This window comes from Tupaia chinensis, unplaced genomic scaffold (genome assembly GCF_000334495.1).
Source record: "Tupaia chinensis unplaced genomic scaffold, TupChi_1.0 Scaffold000063_1, whole genome shotgun sequence".
Classification (NCBI taxonomy): Eukaryota; Metazoa; Chordata; class Mammalia; order Scandentia; family Tupaiidae; genus Tupaia; species Tupaia belangeri.
The window spans coordinates 5,659,739-5,679,475 of record NW_006159521.1 but is presented as its reverse complement, the minus strand read 5'-3'; the positions used below and the strand labels follow the sequence as shown (position 1 = coordinate 5,679,475).

The 19,737-nt window shown below is 39.7% G+C and overlaps 1 protein-coding gene across 1 annotated transcript in view; it reads right to left on the bottom strand.

Annotated features, from left to right (window-relative positions):
* ICE2 (interactor of little elongation complex ELL subunit 2) overlaps positions 1-19,737 on the bottom strand; it is a 64,596-nt gene that overhangs the window by 19,313 nt on the left and 25,546 nt on the right. Inside the window, exons 10-13 of the mRNA XM_006141763.3 lie at positions 16,007-16,924; positions 14,940-15,015; positions 14,054-14,229; positions 4,952-5,081 (exon numbers count right to left, since the gene is read on the bottom strand). Of these exons, the coding sequence (XP_006141825.1) occupies positions 4,952-5,081; positions 14,054-14,229; positions 14,940-15,015; positions 16,007-16,924 (1,300 nt within the window). The remainder of the gene's footprint in view (positions 1-4,951; positions 5,082-14,053; positions 14,230-14,939; positions 15,016-16,006; positions 16,925-19,737) is intronic.

The window sequence follows — 19,737 nt, the reverse complement described above, 5'->3', positions numbered from 1 at the left end:
ATTTTAATAATCAATGGAGCAAATTAAGGTTGCTCTGTCATTAAAATTTTTTTCAAAGCCAGGCATAGGGGCTAAGGTGTTGGATGGCACAAGGCTAGCTGTGTGGTTTGAGTCCCAGACCTGGGAGCTTGAAAATCACACTGGGCACGAGTACATGCATGGCCAAAGTCCTGAGAGTAGAGAAAGGATTGCAGTGTGGCCTTTACCTCAGGGGTGATCTCTCAGTCCCCAAGCCTTCTCTGTCGAGTACACACACCCTATACCAAAAATAAAATAAAAAATTGTCAAAGCATCATAAATTCTACACCAATTACAACTGTATAGGAAATTGAAATAGTGGAATCCTTATTTACTGCACTGTAATTAAAACAATAAATACACTTAGAATGATAGTGTTTTATTTCTTTATAAAACCTTTACCAAGAGTAGTTTCAGCACTGCCTACTGCCTTCTTGTACAGCTTGACAAGAAGCAAACATCTCTCCTACACTGGGTGAACTGTCATTCCATTTTCTCACTTAGGATCAGCTTCCAACATTGCATTCTTTGTGCTTTCAATAACATAAAATATCTCCAGGAGTTCCTTGAATGTAAAATCTTATGCTAGTGTCACTTCTTCATATTTAATGTCACAACCACTTTCCTCACTGATGCCAACAAGCTTGCCTTCACTAAGTTCCTCTGGCAGCAGATCTACAGTCCTTGAACAGCTGCAGTGCCAACATTCCCGTCAGCTGTTTCTTCTGCATCCACTTAGCTGTGACGTCAACCTCACTTCCAGCAGTATCACTTTTTGTTTGCTCTGTTTTAATCTTTGTTGGTGATCCTTCCTTTTTAAAGTTTATTTCATTAACTGAGGTGGGGGGAGAGGAAGAAAAGGCCAAGGTAGAGAGGAAAGCCTGGGGAGAGGTGAACAGGGACCTCTGACAGGACTGTGCAGCGCTGCAACCTTCCTGTAGCCCTCTTGCCAGCCAGGGCCACAGGCACACCAGCATGTCCAGGTGACCTGGAGTCCAAACCCTGGACTTCCTATGTAGCTCCAGTATTGCAGAGCCATGTTCTCCCACCTGTGCCACCATGACTAGGCCAATTTACTCTTCTGGATATCCACTTCCATCAAAATGTCACATAGGTTTATCACTGAATGACAAGGAAGCAACAGGTGAACTCAGTAAGAGGGGCACAGTGACAAATCATAAAAGCTTCAAAGGAAGTAACATGACTGGTCATTGGTCATTGTGTACACCTGTTGTTTATGTGGTGATTTGTAGACTTAAGAGCCAGTAGTGGGGTCTAGTGGGTGGCATAGTGGTTAAGGCAATGGACTTCCAAGTGGCTGACTGCAGTTCAAATGCTGGACCCAGTGATCTGAAACTCATGCCAGGCATATGTGTGTGCATGCCCAAAATCCCGAGAGGAGAATGGAGAACGGATTGGTACACGGCTATCCCCCTGGGGGGTGATTTCTCACTTTCTGTCTAACTAGCTCTCTGGTTAGCATATGGGTCCTGTAGCAAAACTCTCTCTCAAAAAAAAAAAAAACAAAGAACCAGCACTCAAGTTTGTCCTTTATGTATTACTCAGTTAATATATCTTCATAAATGAAAGTTGTGCCTATCAGAACTCTGCAAAGTGAGGACTGACTACACGTCAACTGTACAGAACTGATTAACATTATACGATCAGAGGATAAATACAGAAGTTGTGATGAGACTACTATGGACATTTTCTTAAAGAAGTAAATCTCAATGTTTTTATGGGACAAGGGGATAAAGAGATTACTGCAATTGGGACAGCTGACGGCATGCTTGTTAAGGTGCTGGACCCCACATGGCCAACTCTGTGGTGTGAGTCCTGGGCCCAGTAACTTGAAAAACAGACTGGGTACATGTGCATTTGTGCCCAAAATTCTTAGAGGAGACTGGAGGAGAAAGAATTATGGCAGGGCCATCCCCCCTTGGGAGGTGATTTCTCACTTTTCCTCTATCTGCCTCTCTCTGGTGAGTACATGCACCCTATGGCAAAACAAAGAAACGAACAAAAAAAACACCAAAAAAGCTGTAATCTAGAGGAAAAAGGAATATGTTTATAGTAAAGTAAAGCAAAAAAGAAAAAACAAGTATATTTATTTTACCTGAAAAAGAGACCATGAGCTACAGAAGAGGTTCTCAAAGTGTGGTCTCTAGACTAGCAGCAGCAGCATCACCCAGAACACGCTGAAATATAGTCTTCCTTTCTAATATGGACCCGTTTAGTCAGACGCTCTAAGGAGCTAGCAAGTTCTACTTTAACAAGTCTATAGTGTGATTTTGGGGGGGAACATTTTTTTTAATTAAAAGAGCAATATAGCAACATTTTTTTAAAGCCTGAAAACTCACAGATGCCTTTAAAATAGTGTTTTAAAATGGACTCTTCCAGGTCCAGCCACGGACTACAGAGCTAGAAGACACAAACCAACCACAGTTTAAGTCCCTGGCTTGGTCAGCCTGAAAACACTCCAGGCACGCGTGTGTATGCGCCCAGGGCCCTGGTGGGCTGGGGGGAGGAGTCTGTGGAATGACCAAGCCTTGTGGAGAGTACTTCTCTCTCTTTACTACGAATGATAACTAAAAAAACACATACAACAAATAAAAACATATTCCCCCACATACCTACACCCAAAACAAAAACAATACAACTGCAATAGTACAATACATGTTTTTGCACCAAAAAATTGTCATGGAAACCGAGTACAGCATCCCCTTACATTCAAAGCAAGAGTGGACTGGTAGGTGCACCGGACTGAGGGGGCAGTAACCTGCACGCAGGACGACAACCACTCAGGACTCTGAGAATGAGTCAGATGGGAACCCACAGAGCTGAAGGAAGGCCTACATTAACACAACTCAGACCTCCAATGTCTTAGTCATAAATATCCATTCACTGCCAGTATTTTAAAAGGAATTTCATCATTTTGTTCTTTTCTAAAATGCAAGTAGCTGGCAATGACTTTTAAGTGGCTTACATGAAGACCCTGTGAGGTCTTTTGGGGAAACACTGAAATCCTGCTTACTGACTGAAAATCACTACAACGAACTTACAGCAGTGAGCACAAAGTGAGAGGTAAGGAGCAGTGCATTGCCAAGCAACTTCCTTCTGGAGATAAGCAGAGAGAATTAACCAATTATCTCCTCCATGCTCTCATAAAATATGAAAACAAAATACTGATTGACCAAAGTAAGGAAAAACCTTTTCAAGTAAATAAGCTTTTTTAAAAGAAAGAAAAATACATTCTTAGCATTGAACAGTAAGAGGAATTATGCTAAGTGCTGTAAGAATACAAAGTTTCAGCAGACTCTGACCTCAACTACTTAGTGTCTAACAGGAAGAAGGAATTTATATAACCAACAAAGAAGTGAAGGTAACAAGTCCTAAGAGAAGTTAGAGAATGCCTTGAAAGATCAAAGGGAAGGAAGAGACTACATGGAGGGGCAGCTTGAGCTGGTTAGGAAAATATACCCCCAAATCGTTAGTAAGTACTCTGTCAAGTGAGATATGCTACCTGGTCACACGGGAGTACCTTGCCTTACTCACCATGCCACCCGCCAGGCCAAAAACTCTTTCACCAAGATAACTTTCTGACTTACTGTCATTAGTATTTTTTAAAAGAATTACTTTATTTAATTTTATTCACTGTCCTAATTTTATTTTATTTTTTGGAAGTTGACTAGAGAGAGAAGGAAAGTGAGAAAGCAAGCTGCCAGATGTAGGACTTGAACCACGGTCAGCCATGTGGGAGTCCAGTCACCTTAACTATCACATCTCGTCACCTGCTGGCCACAATGTCATTAATTTTATTAAGAAAATTTCCAAGTGTACAGTATCTAAAAATCAATTAAATAGTAAACCAATTAAATAGTACTTTTAAAAGAATTTTGTCATAAAATATCTATTTTTAGTTAATTATACTGTTAAGTGAATATTTTATTTTTTTTTTAAGAGAGGTTTTTGCTATAGGACGCATGCGCTTGTGGGAGAGACAGAGAAAGACAAAGAGACAGAAAGTGAGAAATCACCCTATGGGAGGGATGGGTACAACACATCCTTTCTCCTCTGGTCTCCTCTCAGGATTTTGGGCACATAGGCACATGTACCTGGCATGAGTTTTAAACCTCCGGGTCTGGGACTCAAACTGCAGTTGACTATGTGGGAGTCCAGCAATGTAACCAGCCACCTGCTGGTCCCAAGTAAGTATTTTAAAAATGAGTATGTTGACAGTTAAATACAGCTAATCAGGATAAGAGATAATTTGCAACATTTGACATTCCTAACTCCCCCTGCCCTTTAATTCTGCTGTGGAAATGGGTACTTAAGAGAAAGCAGTGTCGGGATTACCAGGTATCGTGGTGTTTGGGTGTTGGACTCCTGCACAGTTGATCACGGTTCATGTCCTGGACCTGGTGGTTTGTGCATGCTCTTTTTCTTCCTCTCTCTGGTGGGCGCACATATATACCATAGAGCAAATTTAAAAAAAAAAATAATAATGACACATAAAATGAAATCAGTCTTTTTTTTTTTTTTTTTGGAAAGGTTTTTGCTATAGGGCCCATGTGCTCACCAGAAAGAGAGAAAGAGACAGACAGAAAGTGAGAAATCACCCCCAGAGAGGGATGGCCACACTGCACTCCCTTCTCCTCCATTCTTCTCTCAGGATCTTGGGCATGCACACACACGCGCCCAGTGTCAGTTTAAGCCAAAGGGTACGGGACTCGAACCGTGGTTGACTACATGGGAGTCCAGTGACACAGCCATTACGCCAACTGCTGGTCCCAAAATAATTCTTAAAAAAAAAAAAGTCCTATTAATATGATCAGAAAACTTAAAGTACAGAATGGAAGTAATTACAATTAAGTTTAAAACTACTATTTATAAGACAATTAAAAAGGATAACGAAGCCTCTTGTGTAACTTACCCACATAAAACGAGCAGTTGGAATGCAGTAAACTTTCAGTCCATAAGCAACAAAGTTCACTTTCAGTAAGAGCTTCAACTCCATAACAAGCTTGATACTCCACTTTGGGGAGTACGTAGACTGGAAATTGCTGCAATGCAAGATTATCCTTTATCAAAGGCCTATTAAATTTACTGTTTTTAGAAAATACACTTGCCTGCCTAGCTCTGCTGTTTTCAAAATGCTTTCAGATAATCTTACTACATTTTTAAAAGAGAATAGGGTTCAGACAGAAAGATGGATACATTTGAGCATGATGGATAGAAGACCCCAAAACTGCAGGCCACAGGGGGATGGGTAAGAGATCCTTCACTACACCCTATTCTCTACCAAAATCAACACACCTTCCCACATACGCATGCATTTTGTACTTGTCAGGGAATGTAAATGACAGCAGGAGGATCCTCAGAAGAAAGGACTGCCCAAAGTTCAAAGCTAGATGGTCGGAAACAATGACAGTAATGCAAGCTAGTGATTCGCAAGAGAATAAAAAAGGTAAAACTGTTTGCCCCTTTGAAACAAAGTCTCAGGCTCACACACTCTGGGCAGCTTGTTTTCAATGGGCATTAATACCTACATTAACACCTGTGGATGTCATTAATATAAAGGCTTGATTCTAAGTATGAAGGATCACACAAGTTGCCCATTCAGTTTACCGGTCAGGAACTACACAGACTGAGTAAAAGGTGTGCCTCTGTTTCTAGTCTAAAGGAAGATATGTAAAGGAATACATGTTGGTAAAATAAGAAAACGTTAGTTGTGTCCACTGTGCTCATGTTCTTCTATGTATCTCTCAAAGAAAATTATACTATTGACAACAGTCTCCCCAATCCTTGCTGCAGGAGAAATACAGAATTAAGGAACTTACTCAACGTGATATGGCTACTTAGTACTTTGGAAATTATACTAAGGTATCACCTTTAACACCTCATCAATTTTTCTGAATTTCAGATTTTCACAAAGTAGCAAACTTTGCAGTGGTCAGAATGATACAGATGCAATTAAGACCCAGTAAAATTTCTGTTATGAACAGTAAGTTCAGTTCATATGACTAACCTTGCAGCATAAAACTTTAAAGCATTGCTTCCTGAGCCAGCAGGTGGCGAGGGGTTAAGGTGCTGGATCCCATATAGCTGACTCCATGTTTTGAGTCCTGGACACAGTGGCCTAAAAACTCACGCTGGGCACATGTCCAAAATCCCAACAGGAGAATGGAGAAGAGACTATAGCATGGCCATTCCCTGAGGGGGTTGACTTCTCACTTTCCCTTTCACTGTCTCTCTCAGGAGAGCACACATGCACTCTGGCAAAAAAAAAAAATAAATAAATCTAAAATACAAAGAAAGCACTGCTTCTAAAATTACATTATACACATGAATAAAGGCGACCTGGTTAAGATGTAGAATTTGAGGCTGACACCAAAACTGCATTTTTAACAAGCTGTTTTCTAGGACCATACTTTAAGAAAGAAAATTACTTAATTTCATTACTATTATTATTATACTTTTTTAAAAAATTATTTTCTTTCTTTATTTATCTTAATTAGACCAGAGAGGGACAGAGTGAGCGAGAGAGAGGGAAAGTGAGAAAGCAAGCTGCCAAGCCCAGGTCTTGAACCGCGGTCGGCCATGCGGGAGCCCAGAGCCCTTAACCACCACACCACCTGCTGACTCCATTATTATTAGTTTAATTTGCTACAGAGCATGTGTGCTCACCAGAAAGAGACAAAGAGATAGAGAGAATGAGAAAGCAAACCACTGGGTCTGGGATTTGAAATGCAATTGGCCGTGTGGGAATCCAGCGCCTTAACTACCATGCCTGCTACGAATGGTGAGCCCCTACAATGTGCCCTCAATTAAAAAAAACAATTAAATTGTGGTTTGGATAATTTTATTATTAAAGACATTTTACTAATAATTCTTCAGCAAAAGGTACTCTGATTCAGTCTCTCCTAAATTGAAAGCAAATAAGAGCTAGAGATAAAAAACTGCCCAAAGGTTAAGAGATTTGCTCAGAGACACAGTTGGTTTACAGCATAGTTGAAAAAAGAATACGGATTTAAAAAAAGCTCCTTTCTGGATCATGAATAGATAAGAGAGTTAATTTTTTTATATTAAAAAAGATATATACTATTTCTAAAGAGGAAATACTCTGGAGGACTTCCTATGTATCTATCTACATCTATAAAACTAAGTCCTAACTCTGGTGGTTAATTCCTGTATGCATTCTACTGCCATCTCCAGGAAGCCAGGGGAAAGAAAGCTGTTATATTTTATCTTTCTTACACTAGTAACTGCTGTTATTAGTATTTCAAACTTGAAGCAAAAATTGAAATACAACTGAAGTTTTCATACTACAAAAATTAAATTTACTATTGCCTTTCTCCCTTGATAGGGGTCTCTTTTCTCTGAAAGTGGAAACTTATTTGCTGCCTTCCAATTTTTCACATAAACCTTTTCTTAAGGATTGTTTTATGAAAAAGCCAGAATCCAGGTGCATCTGAGGTGGGCTTTCCCTGCCCCTTTAAGCCTCTGTCCCAACCCCCCTCCTTCTGGCCCAACACCCAGCAAAAAAACAAGATAAAAAGTAACATATAATCAATCCATCAGATGACCAGAACCACAACCACAGAGGCACAAGAAATATGGGAAATCAAGAAAATCTCTCTCTCCCAAGGGGAAAGATCAGCCTTTCATCATCCACAGACAGTACAATGGAACTCCTGGAAATGTCAGATAAAGATCTTATGATATTCGTAGTGACAAAGCTAACAGAGATGCAAGAGAAGAGAGAAAATAAACTCCAGAAGATGCAGGAGAAAAGAGACGAGTTCCAGGAGAAGAGGAAGTTCATCCACAATCTGAAAGAGGCAATACACACCATAAAAAATAATCAAATAGAACTGTTAGAGATGAAGGCTGCAATACAGGAAATTAAACCTCCCTTGAAAGTATGAAAACCAGATTGGATCATGCAGAATATCGAATCTCAGATGTAGAAGACAGAACCTCTTATCTAGAAAATTTCACCAAAAAGACTGAGAATATAACCCCCTAAAATGAGAATAATATATGAGTAATACTAGATACCATTAGCTGCCCAAACATCTGGATCATCAGCATTCCAGAAGCTGAAGAAACTATTCAGGGTATTGATAAAATATTCCATAAAATCCTGGGAGAAAACTTTCCAAACCTAGAGAGGTGTTCAAATATCCAGACCAAGAAATACAAAGGACCCCACATAGAATCAACCCAAGATCTTCTCCAAGGCACGTCATAGCCAGACTGACCAAAACCACAGACAGAGATAAGACACTAAAACTGACAAGAGAAAAACATCCAGTTACTTTCAAAGGATATCCCATCAGGCTAACATCGGACCTCTCGTTGGAAACAATGCAAGCAAAGAAAGAATGGAAAAATATATTCAAAATGTTAAGTGAAAAACAATTTCAACCAAAAATACTGCATCTGGCAAGATTATCCTTCATGTGGGAATAAAAGATTCTCAAACAAAATGTAAAAAAATTTACCAACACCAGATCAGCTCTTCGAGAAGTTCTGAAGAGAGTACTATACCAGGAAAACTAGAGACTGACAAATAAGAGGACCAAAAGTGACCAAGAAAAAGGCCAACTTCATGGTAGGGACAAGTTCTAAAACATCAATAATGTTGAATGTTAACGGAAAGGTCAGACAGTAACACCGCAAATTCAACAAAAGAGAGACTACACGAGACTGAACTGGTGAAATAGAATTCTATGACTTTCTTCTAAAACATTACTTATTTTCTCCTATGCTTTGCCTTCTAGATTTAAAGATTTTTGTTTTCTTTTGAGTTGTTGGGTTCAGCATTCTGTTAAAATTTTTTTTTTAATTGAAACATAAACTTTTCTCCCTTCCCATCTCCTTTGCAATTGGAAAATATCTGTGAGCATTCTTATTTTGTGGCAGAATGGTTATTTGCATAAGTTCAATAGTATCAGCTACCTTGCATCAGAAATTTAACTCTTATGGGGCTTTGTGCAAATAACAGGCCAAATTGAGATTAACCTAATTTTTTTTTTCTGAAAATAAGTTAGTTTATACCTCTCTTAGGTAAAAGGGGGAATGGAGAGAGAGGAAAAAAAAATGTTTCAGAAAAAAAATTACAGTACACTTGTCATGAGATTCTAGCTTTATCCATACTTTAAGATCTTTTGTGAATTAATAAAATGTAAAAAAAGAAAAAAATGTTTAGTATGGAAGGGAGGGAGGAAAAAGGGGAAGAGAAAAACGGGTAAAAAAGTATGCTTAATTGACAAAAAATGAAAGCTATTTGCTGCTGATAATGTATATAGTAATATCCTTGTCTTTACTGACATGCATGGTTTTTGTGTTGGAAAAAGAAATGTATACTGTAAACACATGGTAAAATGTAAATTAAAATAAATTTAATAAAAAACACAAAAAGTTTAAAAAAATAATTGTTTCATTTAATTTCATTATTATTATTATTATTATTTTCTATTTGACCAGAGAGTGAGAGAGAGAGAAAGAGAAAGAGATAGAGAGTGAAGGAAGGTGAGGAAGCAAGCTGCTAGGTCCAGGACCCGAACCATGGTCGGTCATGTGAGAGTCCTACGCCTTAATCATCATGCCACCTGGTGGCCCCACATAAACCTTTTTGAACTTCACATACACTACTAAATAGATCTTTCATTGCTAGTATCCTCTTTAATCAATCCCACTGACTACCTTCTATTCTTCCTAACATTTTGCACCTTTGGCATCCTCTTTTTCCTCTTGACTCTTGAATAATAATTTAAAAATTTTAAAATAACTGAATCAAATTTTTTTTTTTTGGAGAGGTTTTTGCTATAGGGCACATGCGCTCGCCAGACAGAGAGAGACAGAGACATAGAAAGCGAGAAATCACCCCCTGGGGGGATGGCCATGCTGCAATCCCTTCTCCTCCATTCTCCTCTCAGGATCTAGGGCACGCACACACATGTGCCCGGTGTGAGTTTAAGCCACTGGGTCCAGGACTCGAACCGTGGTCAACTACATGGGAGTCCAGCGACATAGCCATTATGCTAACTGCTGATCCCACTGAATCTAAATTTTTAAAACCATTTTAAAAATATAACACTTAGACTACTTGGTTAACTGATATAGATAGTAACAGATACTATTGGTAATCACATAGGTCCTGATTTCGCGCTTTCTGTCTCTATGTCTCTCCCTGTCTGTCTGGCAAGCGCACGCGCCCTATAGTGAAAAAAAAAAACAACTCTCAAAAAAGAAACAAAAACAAAAAATAATTCTTTTTTAAAATGAATTATTGATTGATTGACTGATTGATTTAATAGTATCTGTTGCTGTCTGTCTCAGTTAACCAAGTATCCTAAGTGCTATACTCTAAAATGTTTACAAAAATCAATCCAGTTATTTTAAAATTTATATTAGTATTCAAGGGCCAGAAAACAAGAAAGGATCCCAAAGTTGTAAAATGTTAGGAAAAATAGAAGTTGGTTCGGACTGGTAACTAGTTAAGACAGGTAACCAGATCAGTTACTAGTTAGGGCCTAATTGGTAACCTGCGTGGTTACCTGGTTACATGAGAGTCCAGCGGCACAGCCATTATGCTAACTGCTAGTCTCTATAAGGTCATTTTATGACATTTACAAATTTCACTTTAGTCAAGTGAATGACTATATCCTTATCAGATTGCCATGTTCAAAAGTTAAATCGGGGGAACCAGCAGTTAGCATAATGGTTATGTCGTTGTACTCCCACGTAGTCGACCGCGGTTCATGTCCTGGACCCGGTGGCTTAAAACTCACACTGGGCACGTGTGCGTGCGTGCCCAAGATCCCGAGAGGAGAATGGAGGAGAAGGGATTGCGGCGTGACCATCCCCCCCTGGGGGGTGATTTCTAGCTTTCTGTCTCTTTGTCTCTCTTTGTCTGTCTGGCGAGCACATGCGCCCTATAGCGAAAAACCTCTCAAAAAAAAAAAAAAAAAGTTAAATCGGTATCTAAAACTTCCCTAGGCTATACTTATATAAGTGGTAACGGCGATCAAAGACATCCAAGTGCTGGGACCAGCAGTGGTGTAATGGCTATGTCGCTGAACTCCCATGTAGCCGACTGCGGTTCGAGTCTCGGACCCAGCCACCAGGTGTGTTTGAGTGCGTGCCCAAGATTCCGAGAGGAGAATGGAGTAGAAGGGATTGCAGCATGGCCATCCCCCTTTGGGGGTGATTTCTCGCTTTCTGTCTCTTTCTGGCGAGTGTACCTACCCTATAGCAAAAACCTCTCCCCCAAAAAACAAAACAAACAAACAAAAAAACATCCAAGTGCTATGAGCCTAAAGAGAAATGCAAAGTGATATAGGCTCACAGGAAAGGAAAGAAACGAAGTTAGCCTCCACATAAATCACGGATAGCAAGTAACAATTAAAGACATAGGGCTAGCTCATGCCATGTTTAAGGGAGGTAGATCCCACATGGCTGACCATGCAGTTCAAGTCCCATACCCAATGGCTTAAGAAACATGCTGGGGTGGGGGACGCAGGTGGCATGGTGGTTAGGAGCACTAGACAGGGCTGACTGTGGTTCAAGTCCTGGACCTGGTGGCTTGCTTTCTCGCTTTCTCTCTCTGTCTTTCTGTCCTTCTGTGGTCAAATTAAAATAAATTAAATAAAGTTAAAATAATTCTAAGAAAAAAGATAGAGTTTAAAAAAAAAAAAAAAAGAAACAGAAACATGCTGGATGCATGGGCATGTGTCCCCAAACTCTGGAAGGATGAAGGAGTGAAGAAGAAGGGATTGTGGTGTGGTCATGCCCCATGCAAGGTGTTTTGTCCTTCTCTCTTTCTCTCTCTGGTGAGTACATGCACCCTCTGGCAAAATTTAAATAAATACACACATACAACCCATGGCACTGACACAATACATATCATGATATTCAAACTGATAGATATTAAATTTATCACAGTAAAATATAGGCAGGAAATATTAGCAAATAAAGTAAACCTTTTAATTTAGAGTATATTCTCACTAATCTAGGAGGACGCTAACATCATTGCACTATCATTCCTTGGTTTCTCTGTAAAAGCACTCCCCTATATGTTTAGTTCTAAATTATTTGGTTTCTAAAATGTCAGGTTGGAATCAAGGATGAAAACTAAATCCTAAAATTAGGAATTCAACAATTTACAAATCTAATAATTTATTTAGCACTTTCTATTTAACAAAGGATAAAAATATTATAAAGCACAATTTTCAAGTCCACTGGAGTCTGACGGACAAATTGTACATCCCAGATCTGAAGGGGTGGCCTTTAGGTTTTTTTTCATGGTACTTAAACCCCCACACCGCTGCTGTTAGAAGTACTCTAACAATAGCAGGTACCCTTTTCCTTTTCAGTTCTGCTTCTTCCTTTTCTTTCATTGCCAGAGGGTGTATGCACTAGCCAGAGAGAAAGAGAGACAGAGAGACAGTGCCCCTGAATGGGGCGTGGTCGCATCACAATCCCTCTTCCATTTCTCTATGCTGTCAGGATCTGGGGCACACGTATGTGCCCGGAATGATTTGCACGCTGCTGGGACTGGGATGCTGACTGTGGGGTCAGCCATGGGATCCAGCTCCCTGAACCACCAGGCCCGGAGCTGGCTCCAGTGACTCTTTAATACATTGTATTGATATTATTCAAGGAGTACCCCTTCAAGATCACTGTTGGAATATCATGACCCCTATCCCAAAACACACGGACATTCTAAACTGTCAACAAATATTCTTACAGAGTCAGAATCCAGTAGTCACACCTAAAAAATTCCAAACTACAGTGAAAAAGAACTTAAAATATATCAAATATAAAAACCACTGAAAAAAACAATTATTTCAATTGTACCAAGTACTTTTCTATTGAGAAAAATATATGTACCAAACCATGAAAGGATGAATGGTCTTTTAACAATGAAATGTCTTTTTTTTTTTTGGAGAGATTTTCACTGTAGGGCGCGTGCGCTCGCCAGACAGACAGAGAGACATAGACAGAAAGCGAGAAATCACCCCCCAGGGGGGATGGTCACGCCGCAATCCCTTCTCCTCCATTCTCCTCTCGGGATCTTGGGCACGCACACACACGCGCCCGGCGTGAGTTTTAAGCCACCGGGTCCGGGACACGAACCGCGGTCGACTACGTAGGAGTCCAGCGACATAGCCATTACGCTAACTGCTGGTTCCCACAATGAAATGTCTTTTAACAATCCTGTAAAGACTTCAAATGTGTGTGAAACCTCATCTTTCTTTTGTTTTTCTTTTGTTTTCTTTTCTCTTTTTATTTACTATAGGGTGCGTGCAATTCCCAGATAGAGACAGGGAGACAGAAAAACAAAGAAAGTGAGAGACCAGGAGTTGGCGTAATGGCTATGTCACTGGACTCCCTGTAGTCGACCGTGGTTTGAATCTGGGACCCGATGGCTTAAACTCATGCCGGGTGCCTGTGTGTGCCTGCCCAAGATCCTGAGAAGAGAATGGAGGAGGAGGGATTGTGGCATGGACATCCCCCCTGGGGGATGATTTCTCACTTTCTGTCTCTCTGTCTCGCTCTGTCTTTCTGGAGAGCGCACGTGCCCTATAGCAAAAACCTCGCCAAAAACAAAAAACAAAGAAAGTAAAAAAGCACCCTCAGGGAGGACAGCCATGCCACAAATCTCTTCTCCTCTCAAGTTTTTAGGCATAGACACACAACATGATTTTTATAATCTGTCGGGTCTGAGACTTGAACCGTGCTGTGCAGTTGGATGTGTGAAATCCAGCTGTGTCTATGATATGCAGATTTTCATAAAGTTTATATATTTAATCTCAGAATGTCACTGCATTCATGACCATTACATATAATTAAACACTTTACCTTATTAAAATGGACCTCAATATTTTTCTAAATTCAACGTGGAAACACTACTATAAGAGTAATCAAAAATTTAAAACTAAGTGTCATAATAACGGTACATTATTTAATAAATATTTGCTGATTATCTACTTGTTAATGCATCTGAACTCCCCCAACAACTTACTCTTCTGATTTTCTTCCGTTTTTTAGAACGTGGTCTGGTCTCTATCCTCTGGACACTGCAACGCACCAGTAACAACAGGTCTTGTAGGCTAAATAACTTATAAACAAGATTTCCTTCCTGAGGAGTTAGATATTCCGATGTATCTTCAACATAGTCCTGAAGTTCATATGGCAATCCTTTAAAAATAATATTTCTCATTTTTACTTTTAATGCATTAGCCCTTTATCGATCATAATCTAGGATAAAGCAAATCAATGAACCATTTTTAAACTTCTAACAACCAACTTTTTACTTCCTCGATCTCATACTATTACCAGTTCTATTTGCTGTCACTAGAATTGAAGCAAGAGCTGAAACTAAACTTTAAAGGTTCTCTTTCTTCTGTTACCTTTGCTAATTCTCGGCAAAGTATAAGTTAGTAAAATAGCATATTGCATAGAAGAAAAAATGAGTTTAAAAAGTAATGCTATTTCTATTCTAGGCAAATGTGAGATTTATATATATTTTGCAAAATACAAAGTTCTCAATTATAGCCACAAATTTACAAAGTTTTAAACTGTATTCCAACGCCTGGACTGATTAATGTTTATGAGCATTTTTGATGCATTTCTTCTCATTGGTTTGGTGAATCACACCACCAAGAGCTCAGCAGCCACAGCACATACTGACTAAACGCAGGCTACAGAGTCCACACTCCTTTGGGCACATATGTAAGAAAGAATGTTTTGGAAGCTAAAATACCAAAAAGTAGACTGAAAATAAGTCATTGCCTATGTAAAGATTGAAAAACAGATTACATCAAAGAAAAAGTCAGGGAATGAGAGGAAAAACCCTAAAGAAGAGGAACAGGTGAAACGGTGCAAGTTCTGGGTGAACATTTACTTACGTCCTTTTGGTTTCTGGAAAGCAGTAGTCCATCCGGATTTTGGCCAACTAGAAGCATCTGAAGAAGCAGAGGGTTGCTCAGAAACAGAAAGCTGTTGAGAATTTTCTACATTCATTAAGGGCAATTCAGGTGCTTTCCTGGAAATTGGCTTTAAGAGCTCATCCTGCATTTTTAAAATTTCTCCAACTGTATCAATTTTTTTTTTTACATTCGTTTGGTGGGTTTCTTTAAAACATAAGACTCTTCTAGACTACAAGCAGTATTACTGGGGTTTCCTGCAGAAACCTGTCCTGAGGAAGAATTTGGGCTAGCTGGCCTAGAACTGAAATTAGAACCCTCCACAGCTGTCTTTCCATTAGTACTATTGTTACATTCTGTGTCAATGACCAGACAGTCTTCATCTGTATCACTACTTCAGAGAAGTACGTCTTCCATTTCAGCGGCTGCTGCTGTAACAGTCTTTTACCCTAAACTACCTCCATTCTCTTGACCACGCAGTCCTCCATCATCAGCACAGACCATACCTGTAGCCATAGCATTTTTATTAGAGACTTCCACTTCCTTAGAACTTTCTAACTGTAAGGCTTCAGATGGTTTCAAGTCATCAAGCTGCATCAAAGACTTGTCAGAATTTTCACCACATGGTACAAATCCCTGCTCAACTTTATCTCTGGACTCATCAGGGGCACCATCCACACCAGTGACCAGCTGTTTTTCCTTCTGCAATTGTTCCATCAGAATCTGACATAAACTTCTAGAACAGGCAGAAGCGTCTGGTGCAGTTGGTGCCATAGGTGTAGCTGCTGCTTTGGGGACTGTGGGCATATCTGTCATGCTGGGTAACGTAGAACTCACTGGACTTGGTGACTTCGATCGTTCTGTGGTGGTTACTCCGAAAGTTTCAAGTTCTGTGGCATCACCATCAAAATTCAGATCCAAATTTTCAAGAGTCTCATTTTTTCGGCACTCATTTACTTCACAGGATGTATCTATTTCAGATATATACTCTTCATCTGGAAAGCAGTAGTCCATCCGGATTTTGGCCAACTAGAAGCATCTGAAGAAGCAGAGGGTTGCTCAGAAACAGAAAGCTGTTGAGAATTTTCTACATTCATTAAGGGCAATTCAGGTGCTTTCCTGGAAATTGGCTTTAAGAGCTCATCCTGCATTTTTAAAATTTCTCCAACTGGATCAAATTTTTTATACACTCTTTTGATGGGTTTCTTTAAAACACAAGACTCTTCTAGAGTACAAGCAGTATTACTGGGGTTTCCTGCAGAAACCTGTCCTGAGGAAGAATTTGGGCTAGCTGGCCTAGCACTGAAATTAGAACCCTCCACTGCTGTCTTTCCATTAGTACTATTTTTACACTCCGTGTCGATGACCAGACAGTCTTCATCTGTATCACTACTGCAGAGAAGTGCGTCTTCCATTCCAGCGGCTGCTGCTGTAACAGTCTTTTCCCCTAAATTATCTCCGTTCTCTCGACCATGCAGTCCTCCGTCATCAGCACAGACCATACCTGCAGCCATAGCATTTTTATTAGAGGTGTCCACTTCCTTAGAATTTTCTAACTGTAAGGCTCCAGATGGTTTCAAGTCACCAAGCTGCATCAAAGACTTGTTAGAATTTTCACCACATGGTACAAATCCCTGCTCAACTTTATCTCTGGACTCATCAGGGCCACCATCCACACCAGTGACCAGCTGTTTTTCCTTCTGCAATTGTTTCATCAGAATCTGAGATAAACTTCTAGAACAGGCAGAAGCGTCTGGTGCAGTTGGTGCCACAGGTGTAGCTGCTGCTTTGGGGACTGTGGGCACATCTGTCACGCTGGGTAACGTAGGACTCACTGGACTTGGTGACTTTGATCGTTCTGTGGTGGTTACTCCGAAAGTTTCAAGTTCTGTGACATCACCATCAAAATTCAGATCCAAATTTTCAAGAGTCTCAATTTTTCGGCACTCATTTACTTCACAGGATGTCTTAAGAAAAATATATTGATAGATTATTAGTAAAAATTTTAGGTCATCACTCACCTATCTCTTAATGTCCTTATCTTTCACACATATAGTTCAGTTCAGGTTCTTTTTGTTTATAGAATTATTTAATTTTGGGATCAGCAGTTAGCATAATAGCTATGTCGCTGAACTCCCATGTAGCTGACCGCAGTTCAAGTCCCGGACCTGGTGGCTTAAACTCACGCTGGGCACGTGTGCGTGCGTGCCCAAGATCCTGAGAGGAGAATGAAGGAGAAGAGATTGCGGCGTAGCCATCCCCCCGGGGGGTGATTTCTCGCTTTCTGTCTCTCTGTCTTTGTCTTTCTGGTGAGCACAAGCACCTTATAGCAAAAACCTCTCCAAAAAAAGAAAAAGAAAAAAAAAGAATTAATTAATTTTATTAATTATTAGTATTATTTTTATTTGCTATAGGGCATGTGTGCTCACCAGAGAGACGGGGAAAGTGAGAAAGCAAGTTACCAGATCTGGGACTCATACCATGGTCAGCCATGTGGGGGTCCAGCACTGTAACCACCATATTACCCACTGGCACGAGTTCATATTCTTTAAAAGGAGGAAAAAAGGGCTAGTCCTATAGCCTAGTGTTAAGAGAGCCTCTGGCAACTAAAATTAATAAAGAAAGGAATGAATGAATAAATAAAATGAATATATATGAATGATTGAAGAAAAAATACATAGACTACAAAGATACACTTTTCCCTTCCTAAAAATTCAAGGCTTATTTCTAAAAAGAGACAAAAAATAATGTCTCAGTAGAGTATAAAGCAGAATCTGGTATGGTCTTATTCTGTGTTCAGAAGGAAATAAAGTTAGAAGTCACTAAGAAAAATGTAAACAAACAACAATAAACCAAATCACTTGGGAATTAAAAAAATTACAAACTGTTACAAGGAAAAAACTAAAAATGATAATTACAGGATACTCAGAAAGCAACAAAACTAGAATAGTAGAGATTAAAAATCAGAAGTATCAATTTTCTAATGACATGAAAGCTGAAGTTGATGTATATCATAAAAATATTATGAGGTAAATAACAGAGAAAAACAATATAAAAGACAAAAAGCCAATATCCTTAAATCTATATGCACTCTTAAATATTTTTATATTTTTCTTATTATGATTTTTAAAACTTTTATCCATTTCTTTCTTCTATTAGTGAGAGAGCGAGGAAGACAGAGAGAGACAGAAGACAGGCATCCCCAGCAGGTCCCACACTGCAGTCCATCCCCAGCCCCAGGATGCTGACACGTCTGTACCTGGTGTGTTCAAAGAGGTCTCTGGACTCAGATCTGGGACCTTGCCTTATGGGTCAGTCTTGTAGAGTGTTCTGTACTGCTGTGCCACCATCCACTCTCCTCTTTATATTTCATTTTATCATTTTGTTTGTTTCCTCACTTTACTTATCAATGTTCCTATTGCCTATGCTCAGAAAGGCCTTCTTGTCCTTGGATATAAAATAGGTCCACACCTACCCATCTCTATTTTTTCCCACTCTACTCTATCTTTCTCTACTATCACTATCCATGATAATATTGCTGCTCCCTGCCACTAATGTATGATGTGAAAGAAGAGAATTTGTTTTTATTCATTTCTATACTCTCAGTGCACAGAATAGTAACTGATCAGTAAATATTTGTGGAATAATGAATAAAGTTTTCCGTAAACAAAATTTTTTTTTTTTTTTTTTTGAGAGGTTTTTGTTATAGGGCGCATACGCTCGCCAGAAAGACAGAGACGGACAGAAAGCGAGAAATCACCCCCCAGTGGGATGGCCATGCCACACACAATCCCTTCTCCTTCATTCTCCTCTCGGGATCTTGAGTATGCACGCACACAAGCCCAGCATGAGTTTTAGCCACCAGGCCTGGGATTCGAACCACAATCAGCTACATGGGACACAGTCAGCTACATGGGAGTCCAGCGACATAGCCATTACGCCAACTATTGGTTCCCAAAATGTCTTACTTTAACAACCATGCAAAAAATATTTTAAAACACAGAGAATATAAGTTAATAGAGTGCCTAATATTATTCTAAATGCTTTACATAACTAGTTTAAATCCAAACAACCCTATAAATTAGATGATAGCCATTTTACAGATGAGCAAACAAGACAGAGAGATCATGTAGTTTGTCCAAGGTCCCATAGCTACTGAGTAAACTAAAAAGAATGAACGGCCTGGCCAAATACTTTTTGTATCAATTAAATTACACTCGTCTGTTTCTTTTCCTACTTAATGATTTAAATAAGAATAAGACCAATTAGGGACCAGCAGTTAGCGTAATGGCTATGTTGCTGGACTCCCACGTAGTCAACCACGGTTCGCGTCCCTGACCCGGTGGCTTAAAACTCACGCCGGGCATGTGTGCATGCGGGCCCAAGATCCTGAGAGGAGAATGGAGGAGAAGGGATTGCGGTGTGGCCATCCCCCCGGGGGGGGTGATTTCTCACTTTCTGTCTCTGTGTCTCTGTCTGTCTGGCGAGCACCCGCGCCCTATAGCGAAAACCTCTCAAAAAAAAAAAAAGAATAAGACCAATTAAAAGAAACTCATATTAACTACCACCACGCAAAATTCCATAACTGACTGACATACTAAAAACTGTGCTCAGTTTTGTACATTTGCCAAAGTTAACTCTCATAACCTTGTAAAGTAAGAAAACTGAGGCCTAAGAAGCTTAGTTGCCTAAATTCTAGCAAGCCTTGGAATTCAATTTTAAGTTGTATCTAAAACCTATATTTTTAACTACTAGGTTTAGAGACTGGCAATAAAACTTC